The 24,395-nt window shown below is 33.6% G+C and overlaps 1 protein-coding gene across 4 annotated transcripts in view; it reads left to right on the top strand.

Moving 5' to 3' along the window:
* Positions 1-24,395, top strand: part of CNTN1 (contactin 1) — a 292,784-nt gene that overhangs the window by 145,505 nt on the left and 122,884 nt on the right. For all 4 annotated transcript variants that reach the window (XM_081058561.1, XM_081058563.1, XM_081058564.1 and 1 more), the window contains 5 exons: positions 7,626-7,760; positions 9,215-9,247; positions 14,007-14,139; positions 18,357-18,529; positions 20,362-20,457. In XM_081058561.1, the coding sequence (XP_080914687.1) occupies positions 7,700-7,760; positions 9,215-9,247; positions 14,007-14,139; positions 18,357-18,529; positions 20,362-20,457 (496 nt within the window). In that variant the 5' untranslated portion in view covers positions 7,626-7,699. The remainder of the gene's footprint in view (positions 1-7,625; positions 7,761-9,214; positions 9,248-14,006; positions 14,140-18,356; positions 18,530-20,361; positions 20,458-24,395) is intronic.

The following is a 24,395-nucleotide window of genomic DNA, read 5'->3' on the forward strand; positions in this document are numbered from 1 at the left end:
GGAGGAGCAGCTGCTAACATCCTGGGCCATTAGGGAGAATGGCTTAAATAGAGCCTCAGAAAGCAAATTGGCAGTAGCAGTGATGCCTTTTTATTAGACATGGCCACCTCCAGAGAGGAATAAAGTCACACCAAGGGGAGATTATGGCCCAGGAAGTCTTTAAAACTCCCAGTGTAAATTGTTGAGAGTTCAGTGTGGTACTGTTTCTTCCCAGGTTTTTCCCTTTTGTGTGTGGTGGGGAGGGGAGAAAAAGGGCGGGGGGGGGGGAAGAAGTTTGAAAGTTTTGTCTTGCTGGCATGGAAATTTTTTTCTGTTGTCAAAGACTTATTATCCTGCTTTGGATTTTTAGGTATGATTCACAGGGAAGGTATCACAGAGCACATTTCTTTGTAGTAGTCCAACTATCTCAGATCATCTTGAACTGCAGTTGGGCAACAAGAGAAGTTAAGAGCCCATTCAGTCATGTCATTATAATCCAACAAGAGCATCTCATTGAAAAGTAGGAAACTTTCCAACTATTAGTTAAAGCAATATATCAAAATGCCTTGTTCATTATGATTTGGTAAAGTAAATCAGATATAGACATAGATTATATTTGATTCTCATTTCAACCAAATGCCACTACAAAGTACAGTGCAGACATAATATTAAGAGATAGGTTATTAAATGTTGCATGTCTTCTGATTTTTTTGAGCGCAGTGGCTAAAGATGCGGCCATTTAATTCAGAACACATTTTTGCATGTTTACTGTGAGTGGTGGAAATTTCCCAACCTTTACTTAACACACTTACCATAATATTTCTTGAACTTTAGTATTTCTACAAATTACCTGGAAAGCTTGATTAAAATGTAGACACTTGTGTTAATCCGCCAGAGACTAATTATTCTTGCGAGATGCTTGGAAATCTCTTAACAAGCGCAACCAAATACTCTTAATGTAGGTGGCCCCTAGACCATATGTTGGGAATTGATTTAACATTTTGAAAAGTATGTTAATAATTGAGTACACAAAATATATTTTCTTATGATCTAGAGCAAGATCAGATTGTAAGTACTACATATCATTTTTTTAATTAAACAATAAAAATATAGTATTTATTCTGTCTGGAATAGAAGGATTCAAACCCTGGCTCTGTTGGTAGCTGTGTGTCTTTGGGCAATCCATATGAACCTTATAACTCAGTTTACCTGTTTATAAAAGTCTCACAGAGATTTGGCAAGATCAGATGATATATAGATTAGTAATAAAAAAAGTACATTTGCATGTTATTGCCTCTTTATTATTCCCTATATCTGAAGTTACCTGGTTACCCTCCCATTCATCACCTGGTTCCATTCTTTTTCTTTCATCCTTATCCTCCATGTAAATCATTGATATCAGAGGTATTATCAGTTTTACTCTCTATTAACCTTCCCCAACTCCTACTACAACTCACCTGCAATGTTTTACTTTTCATTGAATAGTCCTCTAGTATTTTGAGCAGAAATTCTTTGCCAAATATAACAGTAGATTCTGGTCATGTAAAGTAGTTTAAAATATGACTTTACCCTTGGATAATAAACTTTTTCTTATTAATATTCTGATGGGAAAGAAGTTGAGTAGAATCCTACAAATAAATGTTTGCTTTTAAACATTATAAGGTAAAACAGCCCCTCCCTTGTTCAATGAGTAGATCAGTAATCTTTGGAATTGCAAATAATCGAGAAATTATATTGTCTGATTTGCTAATTATTGCTATATCCATTTTCCATTAACATCTTAGTTTCGTAATTTCAAGCAAAATAGTTGTGTAGGATTGGCATCTTATCAGTTCCATGGGGGAAGTAGTTTGGAATCAGCAGGGCTTTTCTGCATTTTCTTAAATTTCAAGAGATATTTAACTAAACATATGCACATCCCTAAATTATGAGACAAAATATATGTAGGACTTTCTATTTCTGAGCTAAAAGTGATGGTTTCCTGAAACTAGCTCAACAAATAAACATGACCACATCAATTATAGCCTTGTGTGACATCATGTGTTTAAATTAGCCTGTGAAAAATATGTGCTATAAATATCACAAATAGGGTTCCATTATTTTTAAGTTCCTCTGTATGCATTACACATTTTAAAAATAAATGAGTAATTTAATCATAAATCCAGTTATCTAAAACTGTGAGCAGTCAGTTCTGTGAAATGCAGGCTGTGCTCTCAGCACTCAATTAATATCCACATCTTTAAAAGCATGGAGATTTTTTTCTTCCCCCAGAGCAGCCTCCACGTCATATTTCACATTCTGGTGATGTTATATTTACCGAAATGTTTTGAAGCTCTTTTTATGTATACTTGACACACAATCAAGTGGCAGTCTCTTTTGGGAACAAAGGTAGTTGCATCTGAAGACCATTATGCTCTGCTTGGTATTTGGGCAGTGTATGACTATTCTGGAAAAGAAAGACACTGCTTATAATCATAGAAAAGAGGTATTTTCCTTGGGTGAGTACTATTAATTATTCTTTGGCTTAGAACCGCACATTCTTCAGAAATTTTTACTGAATACATTTGATTATAGCAGTCAGCTATCAAAACATTGTTAATGACTGCAGAAAAACTGTTAAACTGAGACAATTATAATTTGATTATATAAAGAGATTAAATAAATCACTATAAAGCTAGGGAATAAGACCATCCAGAGTATCCATTTATTCACCTAGAAGGAGTTGCATTACCTATATTTAAATTATGTTTAATCTGAAAATTAACTGCAAAGATAATTATTGTCATGGAAGTATTTAATGCATAGTACATATTGTACACTCTTTCTAAAGGGTTAGTGTTTTTTTTTTTTTAATTCAAACCAATTTTATTTCTGGAAAATTTTATTTATTCCACCTTAATGTTTTGACATCTATTTATGTACATGTATCAAAGGACTTTTACTTACACACATACAGATGCGTGTATCCATACATATGCATGATGCAGGCTTCACAGTAATTGTCTGAAGAAGGAACTTGGATTTCCATGTACAGATTGGGTGACTGACACCTCAGGAAGATTAAGTGACTTGTGCAGCAGAGGCAGATTTCAGAGTAAGTCTGAGGATAAAATGTCCCCTGGCTTTATAATGCAGAGTAGGAGACATTGGTGTCTTTTCACCTAGACTAATCTGTGCTCAACTCCAACAAGCTTCCTCTATTTCCTAGAAATACAGCTACATAGCAAATGTCCTTCAGAACCAGAGCAGAGTGATGAGCACCATAAGTACATTTTAGGTTAAATTTTTGTTTTAACTCGGCTTTTCGTGAGCTACGTTGAGAATAGATCAGAATGGATTCCTGATGTGCCCCCAAATCATTTTTTCCTTCTAAAATAGAAATGTGGCCATTGGCTAATATATAAATATAAATATATATGCACACACATGAGAGAGAGAGAGAGAGAGAGAGAGAGAGAGAGAGAGAGAGAGAGCCAAAAAATGTGTACACATTTTCAGAAAGGAAGAAAAACTGTACTATAATTGTAATACTCAATATATACCAATAACAAAAGATGAATATAAGTCATGTTTGACTTCTGCAATTACAAGAGATGCTCAAAGTGGTTACCGTCAGCATAATTTTAATACAGTTTTTTCCTTTCTTAAAATGTGTATACATTTTTTGACACCCTCTTTGTGTGTGTGTATATACATATATGTGTGTGTATATGTATATTCACACACACATATATATACACATATATATGCATATACTACTAGTATATATTAAAATGTACATATGTGTACATTTACCATGTATAAAATGTACATATGTACATATGTATATCATGTATAATCAGTATTTCTAAGATCTTATTCTTTATTAATGTAAATGATTGTATAACCGTCAGTTCAATGACATAATGAAATATTAGTTTTGTTAGTCTTGATGGAACACCCTGTCATTCTATAGCAGTACAAAATACTTTATGAATAATTGTTAGGCTAAATGCTTGCTAATATATTCTTGAAGTTATTTTGAATAATTTATCTGGACTGTCCTATGACAGAACAGAAAGGAAGAGCTAGATAATGTCTTTCCATCAACAACAACAAAAAAGCAAAGATAGATATGGATCTAATTTCTCAAAGGAGAACCCTACTATTGTCCACAATCAAGAGAGAGAGGCACAAAAAAGAAAAGCATGGAAAGAAGGAGAACGAAGGAAGAGGTTGCATCACACAATGTTGTCATTATATTTTTGTTGTTTTTGTTGTTATTTTAATGCACAAGTATGAGATTCAGTAAAGGATAGTGAAGAAACACAGTTGAATTCTCTTGGAAATAAATGTAGTGCCATTGCACACTAGGGACACACCAGTCACTAGACACTGTGGTGAGTTGGGGATGCAGTGTCTGCAGTTCCTGGTATAAGTCTGAGGCTGAGAGAGTAAGAAGCCACAGACAGGGCTCTGAAGGCTAGTGAGTTCAGGGAGCTGGCAGCACAGCAGTCTCGGGAATGGGAATGTATCCCTGGGTCCTGCATCTGTTCATTCTGTTATTTTGGTTTTTGAGAAGAAAAATGTCTGTTCCTTATTCTTATTATCGACATTGTTTTCTTCCTCTGCCACTTCATTTGGTCCAGCGCTTTCAGGCCCCTGGGAGCTGGGGAGCTAGCTGTGAATTACTGAATGGTATGTTCTCAAGGAAGAAATGGGAAGAGCAGTTTCTTCTGCATTAGCAGGAATGGCCTCAGCCTTGCTGCCTCTCTTCTCTACTGTTCTGTTGAGGAGAAGCGATCTGGGAGTCACAAGTGACGAGATCACTAGTGACACAATAGAACACATCACTAGCAGAAAACAAATGTGTACAAGATGTGAAAGATGCTTTTGTACTCGAACAGCAAGAAACCCATTAAATGAAATAGATTACATGTTGCCAGGGTGATGACTCACTGTCCTAATGAAATAGGCAATATTTTGGAGTGAAGGAAAGGTTGTGTGATATGACACAGACAGGCTCAAAATAAAGAAAAAACATTTTCTTCTTACTAGATTGTGCACATTCACATTAAAATATAGGGGCTGCAAACAACATTCAACCAAGTACATATTAAAAATGCTTTAAAATATTGCTACTTAGAATAGCCTCTTCTAGAATATGTTTATAAGCAGCAATAAGCTCTAACAAAGATCAAAATCCAGGAGGCATTTCTTATTATTTATTGTCACCATCCTATGCTTATTTTGAGGAATTAGGGTTAAATTTCAATTTGCTTATGGCAAGTGATTGGGAATACAGTTATGCAATGGTCCTTCACTAATACAGTTATGGAATGGTCCTTCATTCCTTCATTTATTCAATAAATATGTATCCAGTGATTTATATTTGCCAAGTTTAGACACAACAATGAATAAGAGATATGCCCCTGGTCTGATGGGCCTATGGCCTAGTAGAATAATCAGTTAATATTTATTGAATAGTAAATATTTCACTTGTACAATTATGCAACTCTGACAATAGTCTTATGAAATAGGCATTCTTTCCCTATTTTGTACATGAGAAAAATTAGAGTCAGTGGTTGAGTAACTTACCCAAAGTTACAAGCTAAAGAACAGTTGAGCCAAAGTTCGGACAAGATCTGAAGGTTCCCTGATCTCTCTCTTTTTTTTTTAATTTATTGGGAGACATTGGTTAATAAAATTATGTAGGTTTTAAGCATACAATTCTGTAATACATCATCTATATATTTCATTGTGTGTTCACCACCCAAAGTCAAATCTCCTTCCATCACCATATAATTGGCCTCCTTTACCCTCTTGTACCTCCCTGTCTTCCCCGTTATCTTCACTTTTATTTACCTGTTTATCTCTAAGTCCCATTTAATAGAAGAAATTAAATAAAAATTTAAAAGTCCAGACTTAATGCAATTGATAGATGTATAGTACTCACCTTCTCACAAAGACCAAGAGAAAGAAATTGGTCATAAATTAATCCTGGCATTTAAAAATTATCTGTTGAATATTTTTCTTCTTGCAAAGATATTTTAAATATATACTGTTGCTAATTTAACCCATTTCCACTCTATTTTCTCTAAGAATCCAACTCAACTTTCCCCCCAAATAAACGATTGTTCACTGCTGAATGATCTATACACTAAAAGGTAAAACTTTTAGTGAAGTGTGAGGGTAAAGATGGTCTTAAAATCCATCACAATTAAATAAGTAGGATCCCACATTTTTAGCATGTCATTACAGTACCAGCAATCAGTACCATTTTATTTTTGCATTATATATAATGTTTAAATATATATTGAACATTATAGCATTAGGTATTTTCCTTTCAAATTGCTTTCAGGCTCTATCTTAATTTTTATCTTATATCCAACTCTGTTATGAGATTTCCCTATTATATATTTTTTGAAAACATGAATTAATGTATTTTCAAATTGACACCCCCATTATGTCTTCATTGACGAAGTGTCTTTCTAAGGCCCATGTTTCTCTCAATGAGTTCTAGTAAGCAGAAGTTGGGTTCTGAAGCCACTTAAGTCTAGGAGTACAATACCTCCACTATAATGCCCTGCCTACCATAGTCAGATCCATTCTCATCATGATGTATTTCACAATATTTTTAATTAAAATGATTAACGCATTTTCAAATTTAATAGTATGTAAATCCAAACAGCTATCTCATTGAACTAACTTGTGTTTAATTGTGTTCCTACTGATCTATGAACTTCTTAAGAATAACAGAACTATGTTTTTGCTCCTTTATTTATATATTTGTTCACAGGGATGGATTTACCATGAAAATGATGGTGCTTAAGTTGAGGGGCCCCTGGGTTACTTGAGGCTATTCCAAGACCCTGGGTGAAAATCACAATGCAATGTGGTCACAAATTTTTACAAAATCCATAAAAGCAAGCTATTCTAATTATTGCTACATAGTTTTGTAGATTATCTTTAAAGATGGTTCCCCAACTTTCAGTGATTTGGTCCCATGAATCCTAGATTTGCCCTTACTGACATAGAAGGAGCAATTATTTACTTTCTGTTGGATGAATAAATGAAAGAAGTAAAGGGAATGACTATTATTAATCAATATATTTTAACACTTAAAAATTAAAATTTCTAGAAAAGTTTTCCACAGGCCACAAACAGGTACCACTAATATATGAAACAGGTACCGCTACTATATCATAAGGTCTGAGTTTACAAAGCTTTTATACAAATATAGATCTAATTGAATTGACTAGCCCTTCAGATAAATTTAATTTTCAATTGAAATGATTGATAATGAAATGTTTACAGCTGTGTTACTTGTAGAAAAGATATTAATATTAATATACTCAATTGTTAAAGAGTTAAAAACTGAAAATACAAATTGATTGACTTTCTCATGGTCATACGGTGTCAATACTAGGAGGTAGATGAAGTCCTGTTACCGAATTATACAACATGGGGTTTACAAATTTATTTAAATAAACCAAAACATATTCTACAAGCGAGGAATATGATGTAAAATAGAATTGATAACATTGTTGACCCCAAGACATGAACATATTTTCTTCCTTTCCTTTCCTTCCCTTCTCCTCCCCTCCCTTCCCTTTCCTTTCCTTTTCCTTTCTTTCCCTTTATTTTTTTTTCTTTACTTGATGCAGGTGTTTAATATTATCCACTGCCATAAAACTAAAGCTTCTCGTGAAAATTGAACCTAACCTCTACTGAACACAAGATGAAAATGTGGCTGCTGGTTAGTCACCTTGTTATAATATCTTTTACAACCTGTCTGTCAGGTAAGAAATATCCTTTGTATAATCTCCATAAATTATGTCAATAAAATCAATATGTGTGTTCACATCATTAAATCTGCTCTAGAAAGTTAGAATTAATATTTTCTTTTGACACAGTGTCAGACAAGCAAATTAATATATACTAAGGTTGACCCTACTTTTTTTTTTCACTTTCAATTAAAATTTCACAAGATTTAGTTAATCTTATAGTGGTATGCTGGTAAATGTTTAAAATTTGGATTTCTGGGAGGGAAAGAAAATCCTTGCCTTTGTACCATTTGTCAATTCCTGTGGAGTAAGTATTCTTATCATGGCCTATTTCAACTTGAAATCATTTGATGTGGTTTGGAAAAGATATTTAACAGCTCATCATTATATAGTATTTTCACTATGTAGATATAATAGATTTAAATAACCTCATTAGCATAAATAAAAGTAAAGTGTAGTAAAATGATTCAAAAATACTTGGTTTTAAGCTTTTACCATCTTTGTTATTTATTTATGTATTTATTCATTTATTTATGTATTTGTAATTAATATAATTTAATTTTTATTAGTGACTGGTCAGTTTTATAAAAACAATTATAAAATAATCTACAATATTTGCAGGCACATTAAGAATAACAAAGCAGTTTTAACTATGTTATAGTTTTAGGATATACAAATACTATATTTCTATCTTTCAAAGACAAGTATGAAAGATTTAGCAATATTTCCTACAAGGAGAGGTACATCATATTTTTATTTGAGGCAGAATGCTTTCTAACAATCAATTTTTCTAATATCTTCATCTAAATTACTTTAACTTAGTGAGTACTTGTTGAGTTGCTATGAATTCAAGATGTGGATGGAGTCCATCCTATCATTTATCAGTCACCATTGATTGATTTAATGATGAACCTGTTTGACATCACATTATATTTCATATTTATTATTAAAGAAATTTTTAAAATGTTATTTTAGGGAGTAATTTTCATTATAATGACTTAAGAATCTAGAAGATATATTCATTTCATCAGTACTTAAGAATTTTAATGACATTGATATTACCACAGAAATTACACACACATATAATAATTCATACATATGTTATGCATATATATATGTATATATATATATATATATATATATACACACACATGTATTATACAAATATAATAAAAGAAATTTTTGTGGTAGGGTTTTGTGGCTGTCTTATTTTTATGAATAAAATAAAAGAAATAACCTTATTAGTGCTGATAATGCATATTAATTCTGTTGACCATAAATTTTAGTTCTACAAATATAAAATGCAAAGACAAGAATTAAGTATCTGCAAAGATATGATGATACATTAACCTTAATAGTTAAACCAGTAATCACATTTCTTTAACTAGCATCTCATTATTAGAGTAATGTTTGAAATTACAACTCAAAGAGCTGCTATGGGAGTAAATTTTTTTTTCTTTCATTTTTAGAGTTTACATGGCACAGAAGGTATGGTCATGGAGGTAAGTTGATGAAAAGGTACATTTTTCAAACAACTTTCCTCAAATGAATCATGTTTCATCTCTGCTTTAAGCTACTAACTCCATAAACTTAAAGGCAAATAGTTAATGTTAGATCACTTGGAGATATTATAAGATGGTTTATCTGGATGGTGACATGTTTGTTGTCAAAATGAATGAATGGATATACCACAAACAAATATCCTATTAGAGGTTTATTTGTAGCAGATGGGAGATACTCAGTGTGACCTGTACTTTTTCTGCATGCTTTGTGACAATCCTATGCCTATAAATTTTGAAGCAATGTTTTGAATATTGTTAAAACATAACTTATTTTTAAAAGCGTCCTGCTTTACTGCCAGAGAGAGAACTAAAGGTAATGACTTTGGAATCTCAAGGTTCAGTTTAACTAGAAATCCAAAGATGTTGCAAAATGTATTGTGTATTATTATTGACTATAATTAGCAATCCTGCTAGTTTAGACTCTTCTTCAACCACTGAACAGTTCTTGCCAGAAATAGAAGCATTATGGTATAGTGGATTTGCATATTCAACCTGGTATTCACGAGCCGTGTAATCTTGTGCAAATTATTCAACTTTTATGAACCTCAACTTTTCAATATGTAAAAATCACAGGATTCTTGCGAGGACTTAAAACTGAAAAAAGAATGTTGCAATAGCTTTTAGCACAGTGACTACATAATAGGCACTCAATGAATATGGTAAAACTGGTAACTTATGAAAGCCACTGCTTAGTGGTAGGAAAATGGATACTTAGGAAGAATCACTGAGCAACCAGTGCTACAAGTTGCTTGATGAAGCAATAATATTGATACCAGAGTGGGTGAGTAGAACTTCCACTTGTAGGTGGCTATGAGAATTAAGTGAAAGGAAAGTCTTAGCCTGAATTCCACCAAAGCTATTTTTGTTTCCACCTTGTGAGTTAGGATGCTACATGGATGCTATATAAAGATCAGTGAGATATCTGCCCTGACTTCTAGAACCTTACCATATAATAGGGAATAAGTTAAGCAAGCAGGTAACAAATTTATAAGAAAAATAAACAAGCACTTTAAAAGGATACCTTTGAGGAATTAAGGGATATTCAATGATGGAGGTAGTAGGTAAGGGAATTTTGTGAAGTATTTCAAATGTTAAAAATGGAGCTAATTCTTAGAGGAAGTGGCACAAATAAAAGTACATAGGTGGGCAAATATGGACTGTGTTAAGTCAGTATTTCAAAGAACACTGCAGTATTTAGCAAGAATTACATTAAAAGGGACTTCACTGTCAAATAAATTTGGGGAAGATTAGTTCGTTAAAGTTTAACACTTTATTATTAATTTTAGACAATAAGTATTTATACTACTTATATAATAAGTATAATACATGTATTAGTTTTCTAGGATTGTTGTAATTATAATAAAGTGCCACAAACCAAGTGGCTTAGAACAACAGAAAATTGTCTCACAGCACTGGAGGCTATAAGTCTAAAACCAAGGTGTTATCAAGGCCATGTTCCCTCCAAAGCCTGAGTGGAAGGATCCTTTCTTGCCTTTTCCAGCTTCTGCTTCCCCCAGACATTCTTTGGCTTGTGGCAGCATAGGTAGGCAGATTGGATAGGCGTGGGGAGAGACCCAGACAACTATGCAAAACACAGTGTCTAGAGGCTTCAGAAGTGGCCCATGGGTCAAGAAAATGGTTGCTATCAAGAAATGCCATAGGCTCTTCTTGGGCAGGTAAAGCCATGCAAAGGAAAATTTAGTTGACTTAACCTTTCTGCTAACCTGACCCTAATCTTTGTTCTAATAATTGATTGCTGCATATTCTTGAGACCAACTCTTTATATTTTAGTTGTGGTAAATTACTGCAATTTACCTATTACCCATGATCCTAAAGGACTAGGGCACTGGCATATTCAAAGCCCAAGCCCTAAATGTCTTTGTTGGCTTATCAGTGGGGAAGAGTTGGCTAACTGTCTGGAAGAAGTATGCTTTGAAACAATTCAAATATTGTCTCATTTAGAGAGTTTATTGTATTTTAAGAGAGCCTGTAACACACTCTCTACCCTATAACCACTGTAGCATTGTAAATTTTGTAAACATTTCAATATTAGACTATTTGGGTTTTGCTTTTTTCTAATAGATATTTTTTCCTGAGACTCTTCTTACAATAAATGCACTTATGTGAAATTAGGTTTGATAACAAATTGAGATGGCATATTACAGAAAGAGAAATAAAACTTGTTTCAAAATGGATAGAAAATGAATAAAAAATAACTCTTAAGCACAAATCATAATCATACTTCCAATTTCCAGAAATAACATAGAATAGCAAGCTGACAGTGGTCCATCTCTACATAGTGAGAGGTGAAGTGATCCCATTTTAGATCATACAAATAAATGGATTTTGATTAAAAGCACATCAAAAGAAAGAGTAGTTTTAGGTGTTATCTTCAATTAGCTTGAGAAGTCATCTGTAATTTTCTTCTCCTTTTTAGAAGAATCTATCCACTAAGAAAATGAGCATATATTTTAAAAATAACCTTTTTGTAAATATAATACCTATATGTTTTCTGTTTTTATTTCTTGTGTCCTTTAACTCCATAATAACCCTAAAGCATCATAGTTTGTCATCTAATTTTCCCATAACTCTAGAAAAAAAGAAATAGATGACTTATGTTTTTGTTGGTGGAGAGTATAACCCTTGCATTAATGAAGCCTTTGCTTAGCTTTGTGTTATATTCTCCCTGAAAGTGATTTTCCCTTGAGCTAACAGAGTGATGACCCCACATACTGTTTGAGGGGATTATAAAGTTTACATTAAGAGGTTCACACTGAGCATGCCAGTGCAATGCAAAAGATTATTTTGAGTAATTCATCTTTCAAGGGCCCAAACATGTTCTCAAAATTAAATGTATAGAGTAATTGCTAAAACACCTAATAGAACACGTTATTTTTTTCAGGCTTGAGCATTTTTAGAAAAACAAAGGACATATATTTAAAAATAATACAAGAAACACTAATGTGATGTGAACTATGTGTCTTGTTCTGCTTTTTGATCTTGAAAATGGGCAAAGGGAAATATCTTAAATGTAATATTTTTCTCAATGTGAAAAATAAATGCAATATTATGTTGGAAATTAGCTTCATATTTTTATCACCTAAATGTTTCATTGTCTGTTCCTATAAAGGGCAGATGGAAGTGGAGTATTAGGAAATATATATATATATATATATATATATATATATATATATATATATATATATATATTGTGAAAAGCACTTGGAATTAAGAAAAATAGCATTAATTACTGACTAGAAACTAGGTACACTACTGTCTTATATACATTGTCTCAACATAATGATCACAATACTCTAATGAGGTAGATTTTATTATTATCCCCATTTAATTAAAGGTGATATTGAGGTTTGGAGAGATTAAATAAGTTTTCCAAAGGAACTGCTAAACACTACTAAGGCATTTAAATGATATAATGAAACTACTTGTTAAGGGAAGCTGGAACAAAGCTCTTATCCTCAAGGTTGATGTTAGAGAAGACAAAATGCCTGTGTGACATTTGCCTTAAATTCTCTCTTAAAATTCAATGAGAGGGCCGGCCTGGTGGCTCAGGCGGTTAGAGCTCCATGCTCTTAACTCCGAAGGCTGCCGGTTCGATTCCCACATGGGCCAGTGGGCTCTCAACAAAAAAAAAAAAAAAAAAAAAAATCTTCAATGAGAGAAGTGACCCATAGCTTCGTACAATGTTCCCATGTACGAATATGTCTTCTTTCTAGTCTTACACATCGGCATTAATTCTTTTGGGGCGTATGGCTCTTAGCTGTGTTCTGTAAATGCTGCTACGTTGATGACATGGAATAATTCTCTTCTCCTGATGTGAGGTGTCACTCTTCCCATCCAAAGAGGATATACCTGTCAGGAACAAGTGCTTCTCAACTTGTTATTTTTGTGATAGATTTTAAACCAATTGACCAGTTTCCATATTCATGTAACTAGTTTATTGATTATTAGTTTAGTTGTTATTACGTACCAGTACTGGTCACATGGTTAGAAAAAAACAAACAAAAAAAAAAAACAAGAACTGACTCAGGAAAGGGACTAATTTCCTCAGAGCATTTAGAAATTCATTCATTCTGTTGTTCAAAAATTGTTAAGTACCTATTTTGTTCTAGACTGCGAGATAGCTGGCTAGGAGAGTGGTATACATGCATTACGGACATAGCCATCTGTCTTCAAGCATTTGCAATCTAGTGGAAGGAAAATTACATAAAAAAACCACAACAAGTATGTTAAGTGCCATAATCTAGATAGGGAGTTATGAGGACACAAATGAGGACCAACTGAAGCTAGAAAGGGTGAGAAGTGGCTACTTGAAGGAACTAACTCTATGGGTAAGTCATAAAGGAGGTACAAATTTTGATAAAAGTGAGGTGGTAGTAATTCTAGAAAGAGAAAAAGCATGTGTAAAAGCTCAGTCACATGAAAAGCACAGAGACTTGTTTGAGGAGCTAAGTAGTTAAGCATGGCAACACAGGATACTTTTGGAGAAATGATGAGAATGGGCAGAAAATAATTTTGAATAAAGAACTTAAATGTTTTCCTCAGGATTATAGAGGCAGATATCTTTTGTTTGAATGAAAATGGAGATTCTGACTTTTTTTTTCTAAAAAACTGTTTTAATGTATTCAATTTTTTGACTTGTAAAACAGCACAATATAAAATATATGTGTGTGTTTTATAGTTTCTGAGGAAGATAAAGGATTTGGACCAATTTTTGAAGAGCAACCAATTAATACAATTTATCCAGAGGAATCACCAGAAGGAAAAGTTTCATTGAACTGCAGGGCACGAGCCAGCCCTTTCCCAGTTTACAAGTAATGTACCTCACTTTTCTTTTCAGAATGGATTGTTGACCTCAAGATTACAGATCAGCCTCTATGATCCCGTACCCATAGAGAAAGCTAAAATATAAGGCTTTCTACAAAGTCCAGAGACATTAACAAAAATATTGGCTTCTAAGTTATTCTTTAAAACATGTTTAATGCCTACATAGATAGGAATTTTCTTAAATATATGTAAATAATCTGCTTACCATTTCCTGCACAGATAATACCAGTGTCATTTGACATTATCCATTTAAAAATTGTCTAACAGAGACCATGCTAGTAACCATATATGAAATCCATGTGCATCTGAGGATAAAATGTTCTTGTATGTATTGGCGTGCGTAACTCACACCAACAGATGATGGATAATATTTTTATATTAACTACATTTAAAGAGCTTGCATAGCTAATTCCAAGGAGCACTACTTTTTTCAGTAGTCTCAAATCTATATTCTAGAGTACACAGAAAATTTCTTAAATGTCTCTACCTATTGGAAAAATCTATATAAACACATCTCTTTCTGTTTTTCTGGGGCACCTATTTATGCTATCAAATATAGCCTTCTAAAAAGCTACAATGGATTTTCCTGCTTCAAATTGTTCGGAAAAGTATACCAATGGTTTCTAGTATGATGCAAAGAATGAAATTCCAAAATGAACCAAATACCAATGGATTTGATTTCACCTGTGAAATGGTTCCATGAAGACAAAGCAAGTGATTGATGGGGAAATTGGGGCTCTAGTTTATTAATGTCACCTAATTTAATTGAACGTTATCATTCAACATGGTTGGTTTTCATAGTAGACATTTTTCCTGAATAGAAAAATAACTTTCTATTGTTATAAAAAGTTGATATTAAAGAGAATCCCCCCATTTAATTCTAATTGAACTCATTTTTTCTCTTGCCTCTGGCTATAATTATATAATTATTCTTAAAATAAAATATGAATTTAGATATAAAAATCACTATTCCTTTGAAATTATTTTTATATCAATTTCATGCATGGAAGTGCAATATAAGTAGATATTTTATAAATTATAAATAACACATTTGTTCTGACTATGTTTTATGGGGCTAGACTTATTTCTACCCTGAAGCCACACATAATGGGAGTTTATGTACGTAGTCATGGACATTGAATAGTATAGCAAATAGGGACTGCAGAGGAGATTGTAATCCAAGCACATAGTTTTACAGGAGAGGAAGTTAAATCCTGAATAATCAACTTCCTCCAGAGCTAGTAAATCACAGATTCAGGACTTATACACAGGTTTTATGACTCTCAAAGAAACATAATTTTTTCAGTATGTCTCTATCTAGATAGGTTGATAGCATCTCAAAAGCTATTTCAGTGATCTTACTCTGTGACACTGTCTTTGACATTCATACATGGACCCTTAGCACATCAGTCTCCCTGCTGGACTGGAGGTGACGAAACACAAGAGGTCACAGACCTTATTCTAGAAACATATGCTGTCCTTGCCACAACCTACTACTACCACCCCACAGGAGAGTAAGAAGCAAAGCTTTGTATAACTGAAATTTTATACAGATTGATTAGCAAGTCCTTAAGTGTTCTTACCAAAATTTAAAAAACAAAAATGAAAATAAGAAGCAAAGCTTTGCTTGGCAAATACATTGCCAGCTCCCTCCCACAGGTTGCACCAGTACTGAAGTCCCCAGGACAAGTGTGGCCTGACTTTCCACATATTAATATAGATAATTGGAGGAGAGAAGTAGATGTTTAATTCTGTTATGAAGGCTGTCTGCAATTCACCACAAAAGAAGGAAAAAGATAGCTTACGAAGCAGTTTGTCTGATGGAAAAGAACACTTGAAGTTTTAAAAATTTATTTAATATTCAGAGCAAGCCATACTAACCTTGGTAATCATTCAACTTGTCATTCATGTAGTAGTATTATTTATTTTATTATATTGCATTTTCTGTGATAATCTGTTATTCATGACAACAACCTGAAAGGTACGATGGGGAACTTGACCTTCCACGTGTCAGCGTGGAGGCTTCCATTATCTTGCCTTGTCTCCCCAAATAACAAGGACCCCAATAAAAATTGCATTTAAATCTGTGTGAAAGGGACCGTGTTTCCCCGAAAATAAGACCGAGCCGGACCATCAGCTCTAATGTGTCTTTTAGAGCAAACATTAATATAAGACCGGGTATAATATAATATAATATAATATAAAAGACGGGTCTTATATTAATGTTTGCTCCAAAAGACACATTAGAGCTGATGGTCCAGCTAGGTCTTATTTTCGGAGAAACAAGGGATTACAACAATTTTGGATGTTCCTGAAAATAAAATAGACCAGAGAACTTACCCAAACACAGCAACACTTAGTCATTATATTACATCAAAGGCAAAATCATATCCACAGGGAGGAAGTTAAGCCAATAAACAAAAATTTGGAGTCAACATTATGGGCATAAAATAATTACTATAACAATTGGAGCTTCCCAAGAAGGAAACCCATTCATTGCCTTGGCAAGTGCTAAACAACTAACTTGCCACTGGATGATTCAGACAGGGACAATATTACCATCAACTGTGGGGATGAGAGGATTTCACTGTGTTGAAATTTGGTAGCTTTTCAAGATGCAAGACACAGTTTTCCTTGTTTGCTTTAAAGTACCATGTTTCTCTAAAAATAAGACCAAACCAGAAAATAAGCCCTAGCATGATTTTTCAGAATGACATCCCCTGAACATAAGTCCTAATGAGTCTTTTGGGGCAAACCTTAATATGAGACCTGGTCTTATTTTCGGGGAAACACGGTACCTCCTACATTGTAAAAATTAAAACTGAAAATGTTTCAGTAATTTGATTTATTAAAAGATATTCTAGGGGGGGCCGGATAGCTCACTTAATTAGAGCGCGATTTCTGAATAACAGGGTTGCCAGTTGAATTCCCACATGGGCCAGTGAGCTGCACCCTCCACAACTAGATTGAAGACAACGAGCTGCTGCTGAGCCTCCAGAAGGATGGCTGGATGGCACAGTTGGTTAGAGTGCGAGCTCTTAACAAGAAGGTTGCCGGTTCAATTCCTGCATGGGATGGTGGGCTGCGCCCTCTGCAACTAAAATTGAAAACAGCATCTGGACTTGGAGCTGAGCTGCAACCTCCACAACTAGATTGAAGGACAATGAAAAAAAATATTCTGAAATCATCAGGCCTTTATGGCAAAATTTTGGCCCTAATCAGAAATGTGCCAGACTATAAGCAATGCAACCACAGCCCACCCTTTGGCCATGGCTCTTACCTTTTAACATTGTGGAAGACATGGAACCTTAAGGATAAACTCTTGTTTATCTTATTTACCATTGTACCCTCAAAGCTTAAAGAGTACCTAGTATATAATAGGTGCTCTATAAATATACTTGTATGTTGAAAAAAGAAGTGGAGGAATAAGTATTATTTTTCAATTTGAAAAAAAAAAAAAAAAAAAGATAAACCCTGATACAGAATGATTATAAAAGTATGCAGGCGGTCAGCTTAATTGAAAAGTGTTCTCCACATGCATTCTTCTCATCATCTCACCAAGAAAGTTGGGTTCCTGTTTCTAGTCAATTTATTTATAACACAATCCCCATAATTATACCTGCAATATTATATTTGTGGCTTGGAAACCAAGACCCAGTTGACTTTTATCATTTTCCAATTGTGTGATCGACCTCTAGTGGTCAAAATGTGACATTTACTTGAGTAAACTGATTCCAATTAGTTTTACTGAAAAATTACTATGATATTAAAATCAAATATTGGTACAGTATTTTATATTTTATTTCTGTTAGAGCAATGCTTTTAATATTTTATGTACCATATCTGTGTATGCATGCATCTAACTAGCACTTAGATATTATTTATAATCCATGCATATTTGCTCAGAAACCAATTTATGTAGAAAATTCAGTAAAACATTTGTCCTTGTGGATGCTTCATGAAAAAAGAAGGAATATTTCATGCACTTGAGTATTTATACCTTTCTGTTCCTGAGCTAAATTGTAAATCATGAGCCCAGAGATACAGAATTATAGGATGTGAAGAAATACCACACTGAGTCATCTATTTAATCGTCTGAATTCACAAGGAGCTGTTCCCATATTATTTTAGAATGATGTTAGCCCAGTACACTGTTTACAGGCTTCATGACCTTTGATATAACATTTATTTCTCTTTCTCATAGATGGAGAATGAATAATGGGGATATTGATCTGACAAGTGATCGGTACAGTATGGTAGGAGGAAACCTTGTTATCAACAACCCTGACAAACAGAAAGATGCTGGAGTATACTACTGTTTAGCATCAAATAATTATGGGATGGTCAGAAGCACTGAAGCAACCCTCAGCTTTGGATGTAAGTGATTGTAACTTTAAAAAAGCACAAGTGTATTTAGGTGAAGTAAAACTTATATGTTATCATAAGAATTCAGCAAAAAGAGAAATGAAGAAAAGAAAGTGAGAGAAAGTGGGTGATACATTAGTGAGACTGAATTGAGTGGAGAAGAAGAAATTTCAGGAGAGCAAAGCATCATGAGGGGTATTATAAATTCACTTGAAATAGTGAAAGATAGCATTGGAAAATCAATTAAGGCCATGTCGTGAGAGATCTTGAATAAGTTTCTAAAACTTAGCATCAGTGGATATGCATTCTCAGTGGGGGTGATATCGCCCCCGAAGGAGTGAAAAATTGGTTCTGGGTTGGGGCAGAAACCATCTTCTATATTACAGCATAATGGTTTGTAGCTCTCCAAAACTCTGTCCTACCTGATAAAATCTCATTCCTTTGTATGTATAGTCTCTTGTTAGGAATAAATTATGTTATAATTTAATTAAAGTATTTATATTAAGTATATTAAGAAATAAAATATTCTCCTTTTGAGGGCAATAATGAAACATATTTTGAGAAATACTGTGCTAAACTAAAAATCAGAGGTTGTTCCAAAACAAACTTGTGCGTTGGAAGAGGGGTTGGACTAGATGTTTTCTATGTTGTGATTTTATGTCAGCATTTACATCTTTTGCAAAAGGGATTATAGGTTGAAAATCATGTTTTAAGAGGACCCATGTAGTAGTGATTAGCAGGAGGTAGAACTACGGTCAGGTAGAGCAGTGAAATTAAATTGGTGTGATAATAGTGGGACTGTAAATAATAAACAATACTTGAAGAAATAGTTGACAAATTAAATTGAACTGAAAAAAAAAGAAGACCACAACTAAATATATTTTTTAAGAAAAGTCTAGTCAACGGCCAGAAACATCTGCTCTCTTTAAAAATGGGATGGAGTAAGTAAAACCAATTTCAAGGTTGGGAGGAAGCATTTAAATGGTTGCTTCACATGCAGGAACTATGGTAACATTAAGTTATCCATGCTGAAATGTCAACGAAGTATTAGAGGATAGGGATGGTATTCAAGTCAGGCATCAAGACTAGAAATGTAGATTTGAAGGGTTCTCACCTTAATTATCATTAAGGTGATAATTTTTCAGAGAAATAAAAGTTAGATTTTATAATTTGAGTACTGATGACAGATAAGGTATAAGGGATGACATAGGACTGAAACAGAATGAACACCAGTAAAACAAAGGAAAAATCAAATAGTAGAGTATCAAGAAACCAAACAAAATGTGAGTTCCAAATACATGGAAAAGAGTAAAGGAAATCTGAACTGAGGAAAACCCAGAATTTGAAAAGGACCAAGAGATTGGTGCCTTTCTTGTTCCTCAACTTGGAACCTGCCTTTCATCCTTATTCCTTCTGCACATTGGAATTATCCCTTGGGAAGGGAAATATACCTTTCAAATGAGTCCATTTCTGTAAGTTATTCCTCTTATTTACTTTCTTTGGTAGATCCCTGGTATGTCTATGCCCCTTGTATTTCCAGATACCCATACTGAACTTCTTCTTAAATGTGAAGCAAAAGTTCAGGATATCTGTAATCTTCAGCATTGTCAGAATAGTGATATAGATAGCTACCAATATCTGTAGCTGTAAGTTCCCCACGGAGCTCCACTGTAGTGAATGTAAATCAAGCCTGTAACAATGGGGAATTGGCTTTGATAGGTTTCACCAAACCAACTGAGAAGTGTCACATCCAAAAGTGAATTAGTCGCTGAAGGGTAAACTTCAATGACTGTGTCTTTCTATTGACCAGACAATGAATGTTTCCTTCTTGCTTTCATAATTAGATCTTGACCCTTTCCCACCTGAGGAACGTCCTGAGGTCAGAGTAAAGGAAGGAAAAGGAATGGTACTTCTCTGTGATCCTCCATACCATTTTCCAGGTAACTTCAGTTCCTCTGTGACTGTAAGCATCTATGGAATGAAATGGGCAAGTTTTTATTTTCTGCATAATAATGTTACATGTATAATTAAATTAGTCTCAATATTTGCATAAACTTGTATCACTTACTAGTGGTTATAGATGCTGCCTTCTTTGGCTCTTTATCACTTGGCCCTAATTCCAAAGATCTATGATTAGTTCAGTTTATAAACAGTATACATGTAGGATTATATCCCCATGAAAATTCCTGTTTTACTGGAAAAAAATATGATAGATTTTTCTACAAATTATTCCTGAAATAGAATGATACTGAGAAATGATATACAATCAATCATTGTATTAACAATTTAACATCTATAATATACTGTGAACTGTAATTAAACACAAGAAAGGGATGAAGACATAATAAATATTAATCTCTTTTGGAACACTTATCTGCAAGAATAGTCATCCAATTTAGAAAGGGACTAATATTAAGTGTCATCTATTACATGATTCAACTTTGAATAAGTTTTCAGTAATTTGATAAGGCTAAAATAAAAAAACTGCCAAAGGGCTTTGTAAAAGATGAACACTTCATACATTTTCACTAATTTTCACTTGTTTTATTTACCAAATATCTCTTGAAATAATATATAAATACCACTTTTCACTTCTTGTATTTCTAATATTATGCCATAAGTTTGAGTTTAAATATCCCCATAGAGAATTAATTATAACAGATTGTTATAAATAATTTTGTGTAGACTATATTAATTTGGCATATATTTTTATTACAATAATATTTAAATTCTGATTGTTTATGTATCAAATATTGGTAATTGTCTTTATAATAACAATAAGAAAGACTATTAATTGATAAATATAGAAGTAACATGTGGATTCAAAATGTTGCAATAATAATTCAATGAGAGAATAGTCCTCATCTTTGAAAAACTGCCAAAACTGTGGGAAAAAAAGAATCCCCTCATCTTCGTAGTATTTTCCACAAAACAAATCATCATAAATAGCCAATGACTGCATTTGGCCGTATTTGTCGCTGGATGGGATTCAATTACTCAACAAATCTTTTGTGAGAATTTGCTATGCATCAGGCACTGTTTATGCCACAGGGATACCTCAGTGGGCAAAATAAGAAAAGCTACCTGCTTTCAGAGACTTTCTACTGGGAGAGAAAGACAGAGACAAGATAAATTGTGAAAGGATATAATGTGTTAGATATTGATGGATAAGCTCTAGAGAGAAAAAAGTGCAGAGGATGGGGAGAGGAAGTGGGAGGCGATGGTTGAATTTTTAATAAAGGACATCACTGAGAAAGTAACTTCGAATAAAGGTCTGAAGGAAATGAAGAAGCTAACAATGCATACATAAGAAGGAAGCATATGCCAGGCATATGTCCAGCAAGAAAAGCCTGAAACAGGCCTGTGGAGGAGGACCAAGTCAGCCAGGGTGGCTGAAATAGAATGGATACAGTAGAAAGGAGGAAGAAGTGAAATCAGAGAAACACTACCGTTTGGCTTTAGGCAGCTCAAGGTGACTGGTATAGCTGCCAAAAGGAGAGTGAAAGAACTGACTGTGGGGTGGCTGGTTGGCTCAGTTGGTTAGAGTGCATTGTTACTAACACCAAGGTTGCCGGTTCCATCCCCATCTGGGCCACTGTGAACTGTGCCCTCTTAAAAAAAAAAATAAATAAATAAATAAATAAATAAATAAATAAATAAATAAATAAATAAATAAAAAAGGAGAAAGGAGAACTGACTGTGAAAATCTAAAAGAATTGCTTGGAAATAATAATCCAGGGGAATCCACTGAGTCCCTGTGAGAAGTGGATCAGACTTTAGCTCTTGATTGCCAAAATAAAAGCCTCATTCTTCAGTTGGAGGGACAGGGCAGCTACCACACCGATCTTGGAGAAGTAAAGTTTTTGTCGTGGTGGGGTGAAGGGAGAGGTGAGAAAGTCATTTCCGCCTCCCTATTGCTTCATGTCCTTGGACAAGTCGATTAACCTACTAGCTAAACCTTAGTGTTCTTGTTTCAAAATGGCAATAGCAATTCCAACCTTTGTTTTAATGAGAAATGATAGCTTCTAACATATTGCAATTATTATTTTGTCTCAGTGAATGGCTTATTAGTAGGCTAAATTTTGTTAGATGCATTTACATTTATTAAGGACAAAGACCACATCTGGCTTGTTTAGCAGCACACAGAAGGTACTTGATTACTTGATATATATTAAATAAGTAAACTGGAGAATCCTCATTGGGCATTAAATCAGCCAGACCAATTGCTGTAGAGTGCAAGGCTGATGTTCATACAAACATCAGCACAATAATTTCTCTGACCTAACTTTTGTCCCTTAAAAGTTCAAATATTAAAACATCTCATTCCTCTTCCCACGTCTCTTGTGAGTAGGACACAAAAAGTCTTACATTTTAGAGAAATTGAGTAATAGAGTGATTAAAAGCCTCACCAAAGTGATTGTTAGCCTAGAATTAAAATGCAGGTCTCCATATTCACATACCTATGGAGTACCCAGACTATTCTGAATGCATTTTTATGTAGTATCTTGAAACATTGTATGGTTAAGAAAACAATTTTCTATAAGGAAATCTACACTTTTCTTGACTTTTATGGAATTTAATTATAACCAAAAATCATGGCAAAAACATTGAGTTTCTTATCAAGTGAGAATAGAAAAAATCAAAAAAAAATCACAATCAGACAAATTTATAGCATGTTTAAAATTTACTATAAATATCATTTTTGATCAAAGATTATATGGCATTATTTCTTACCCAATTCCAAGAACCCAATTTTAGCAATTTAAGCAACCCCCTAAGTTTCTTTCTATCTTGATTCTTCTGTGGTTTTATGTGATCCTAAATCAGCATAAGGATAACAATTAAAAAAATAGAATTCTTCAGATAAATGTCTAGAAACATATATGTTAACAATGATAACTCTAAGTTGAAGAATTATGGTGGTTTAATATTATTTCTCTTTTAACTTTATTTGTATTTTCTAATTTTTGACAATAAAAATATACTGTTTGCATAATAAAAAGTTAATATTAAAAATCTAAATAATATAATCATTTTCATTTACTTTCCTGGTATTGTATATTGCTGGAGAAAATTACATATCTAATCTAAATGGATTCTTCTGGATTATTATTTCCAAGCAATTTTTTTAGATTTTCATAGTTCTCTTTCATGCTCCCTTTGGCAGTTTTACCAGTCACCTTGAGCTCCCTAAAGCAAAAGGGTAGTGTGTCGTAATTTTTACTTTTAAAAGACCTTGACCTTCTGCCGTCTTATATCCTATCTAACTTGATGAAAGAGATCTCCTCTTCTAATCCTCCTAGAGGCAGTTGTCTTCACATGGTCATGATGTTTTAAACGGAATCAACGTTTTGTGACTGAGAAACACGCACTGTGCTTGGTTCCATCTTGTGCGTCACTGCTGTGACGACTATTGGGGAGTCATTCCTCAAAGCAGAAAGGGGAGATATGAATAGAAAATTATGAAAAGCAACAAATTAATGAGGAAATTTGACTTTGGGCACATCATCCAGTGTAGCCAGTCAAAGGAATTTCCTGTGGTTGAGAGTTACCATATGATATATTTCCTAATATTTAAAAAAAAGCAGTAACATACATTTCTCTGTTTCTGTGTTTTTTCTCTTTTTAACATGGCCAGAACAGGTTATATAAACTCCTTCCTAAATCTATAATTTAAAATAGGAGTACAAAAACGAAAAAAATAGAAAGCCACTGGGTGGTTAGTTATGTTGATTTTATTTTTTAAAATGCAGCAGGGAAAATGGGTCATGAGCTTTGAATGGTCAGACCTGGAAACTAATAAAAAAAACACAAACAACAAAAAAAAACCCAGTTCTACGTAACAGTCATGAAATTCTAAGCAAGTCATTTAACCTGA

The sequence above is a fragment of the Rhinolophus hipposideros genome (genome assembly GCF_964194185.1).
Source record: "Rhinolophus hipposideros genome assembly, chromosome: 9".
Lineage (NCBI taxonomy): Eukaryota > Metazoa > Chordata > Mammalia > Chiroptera > Rhinolophidae > Rhinolophus > Rhinolophus hipposideros.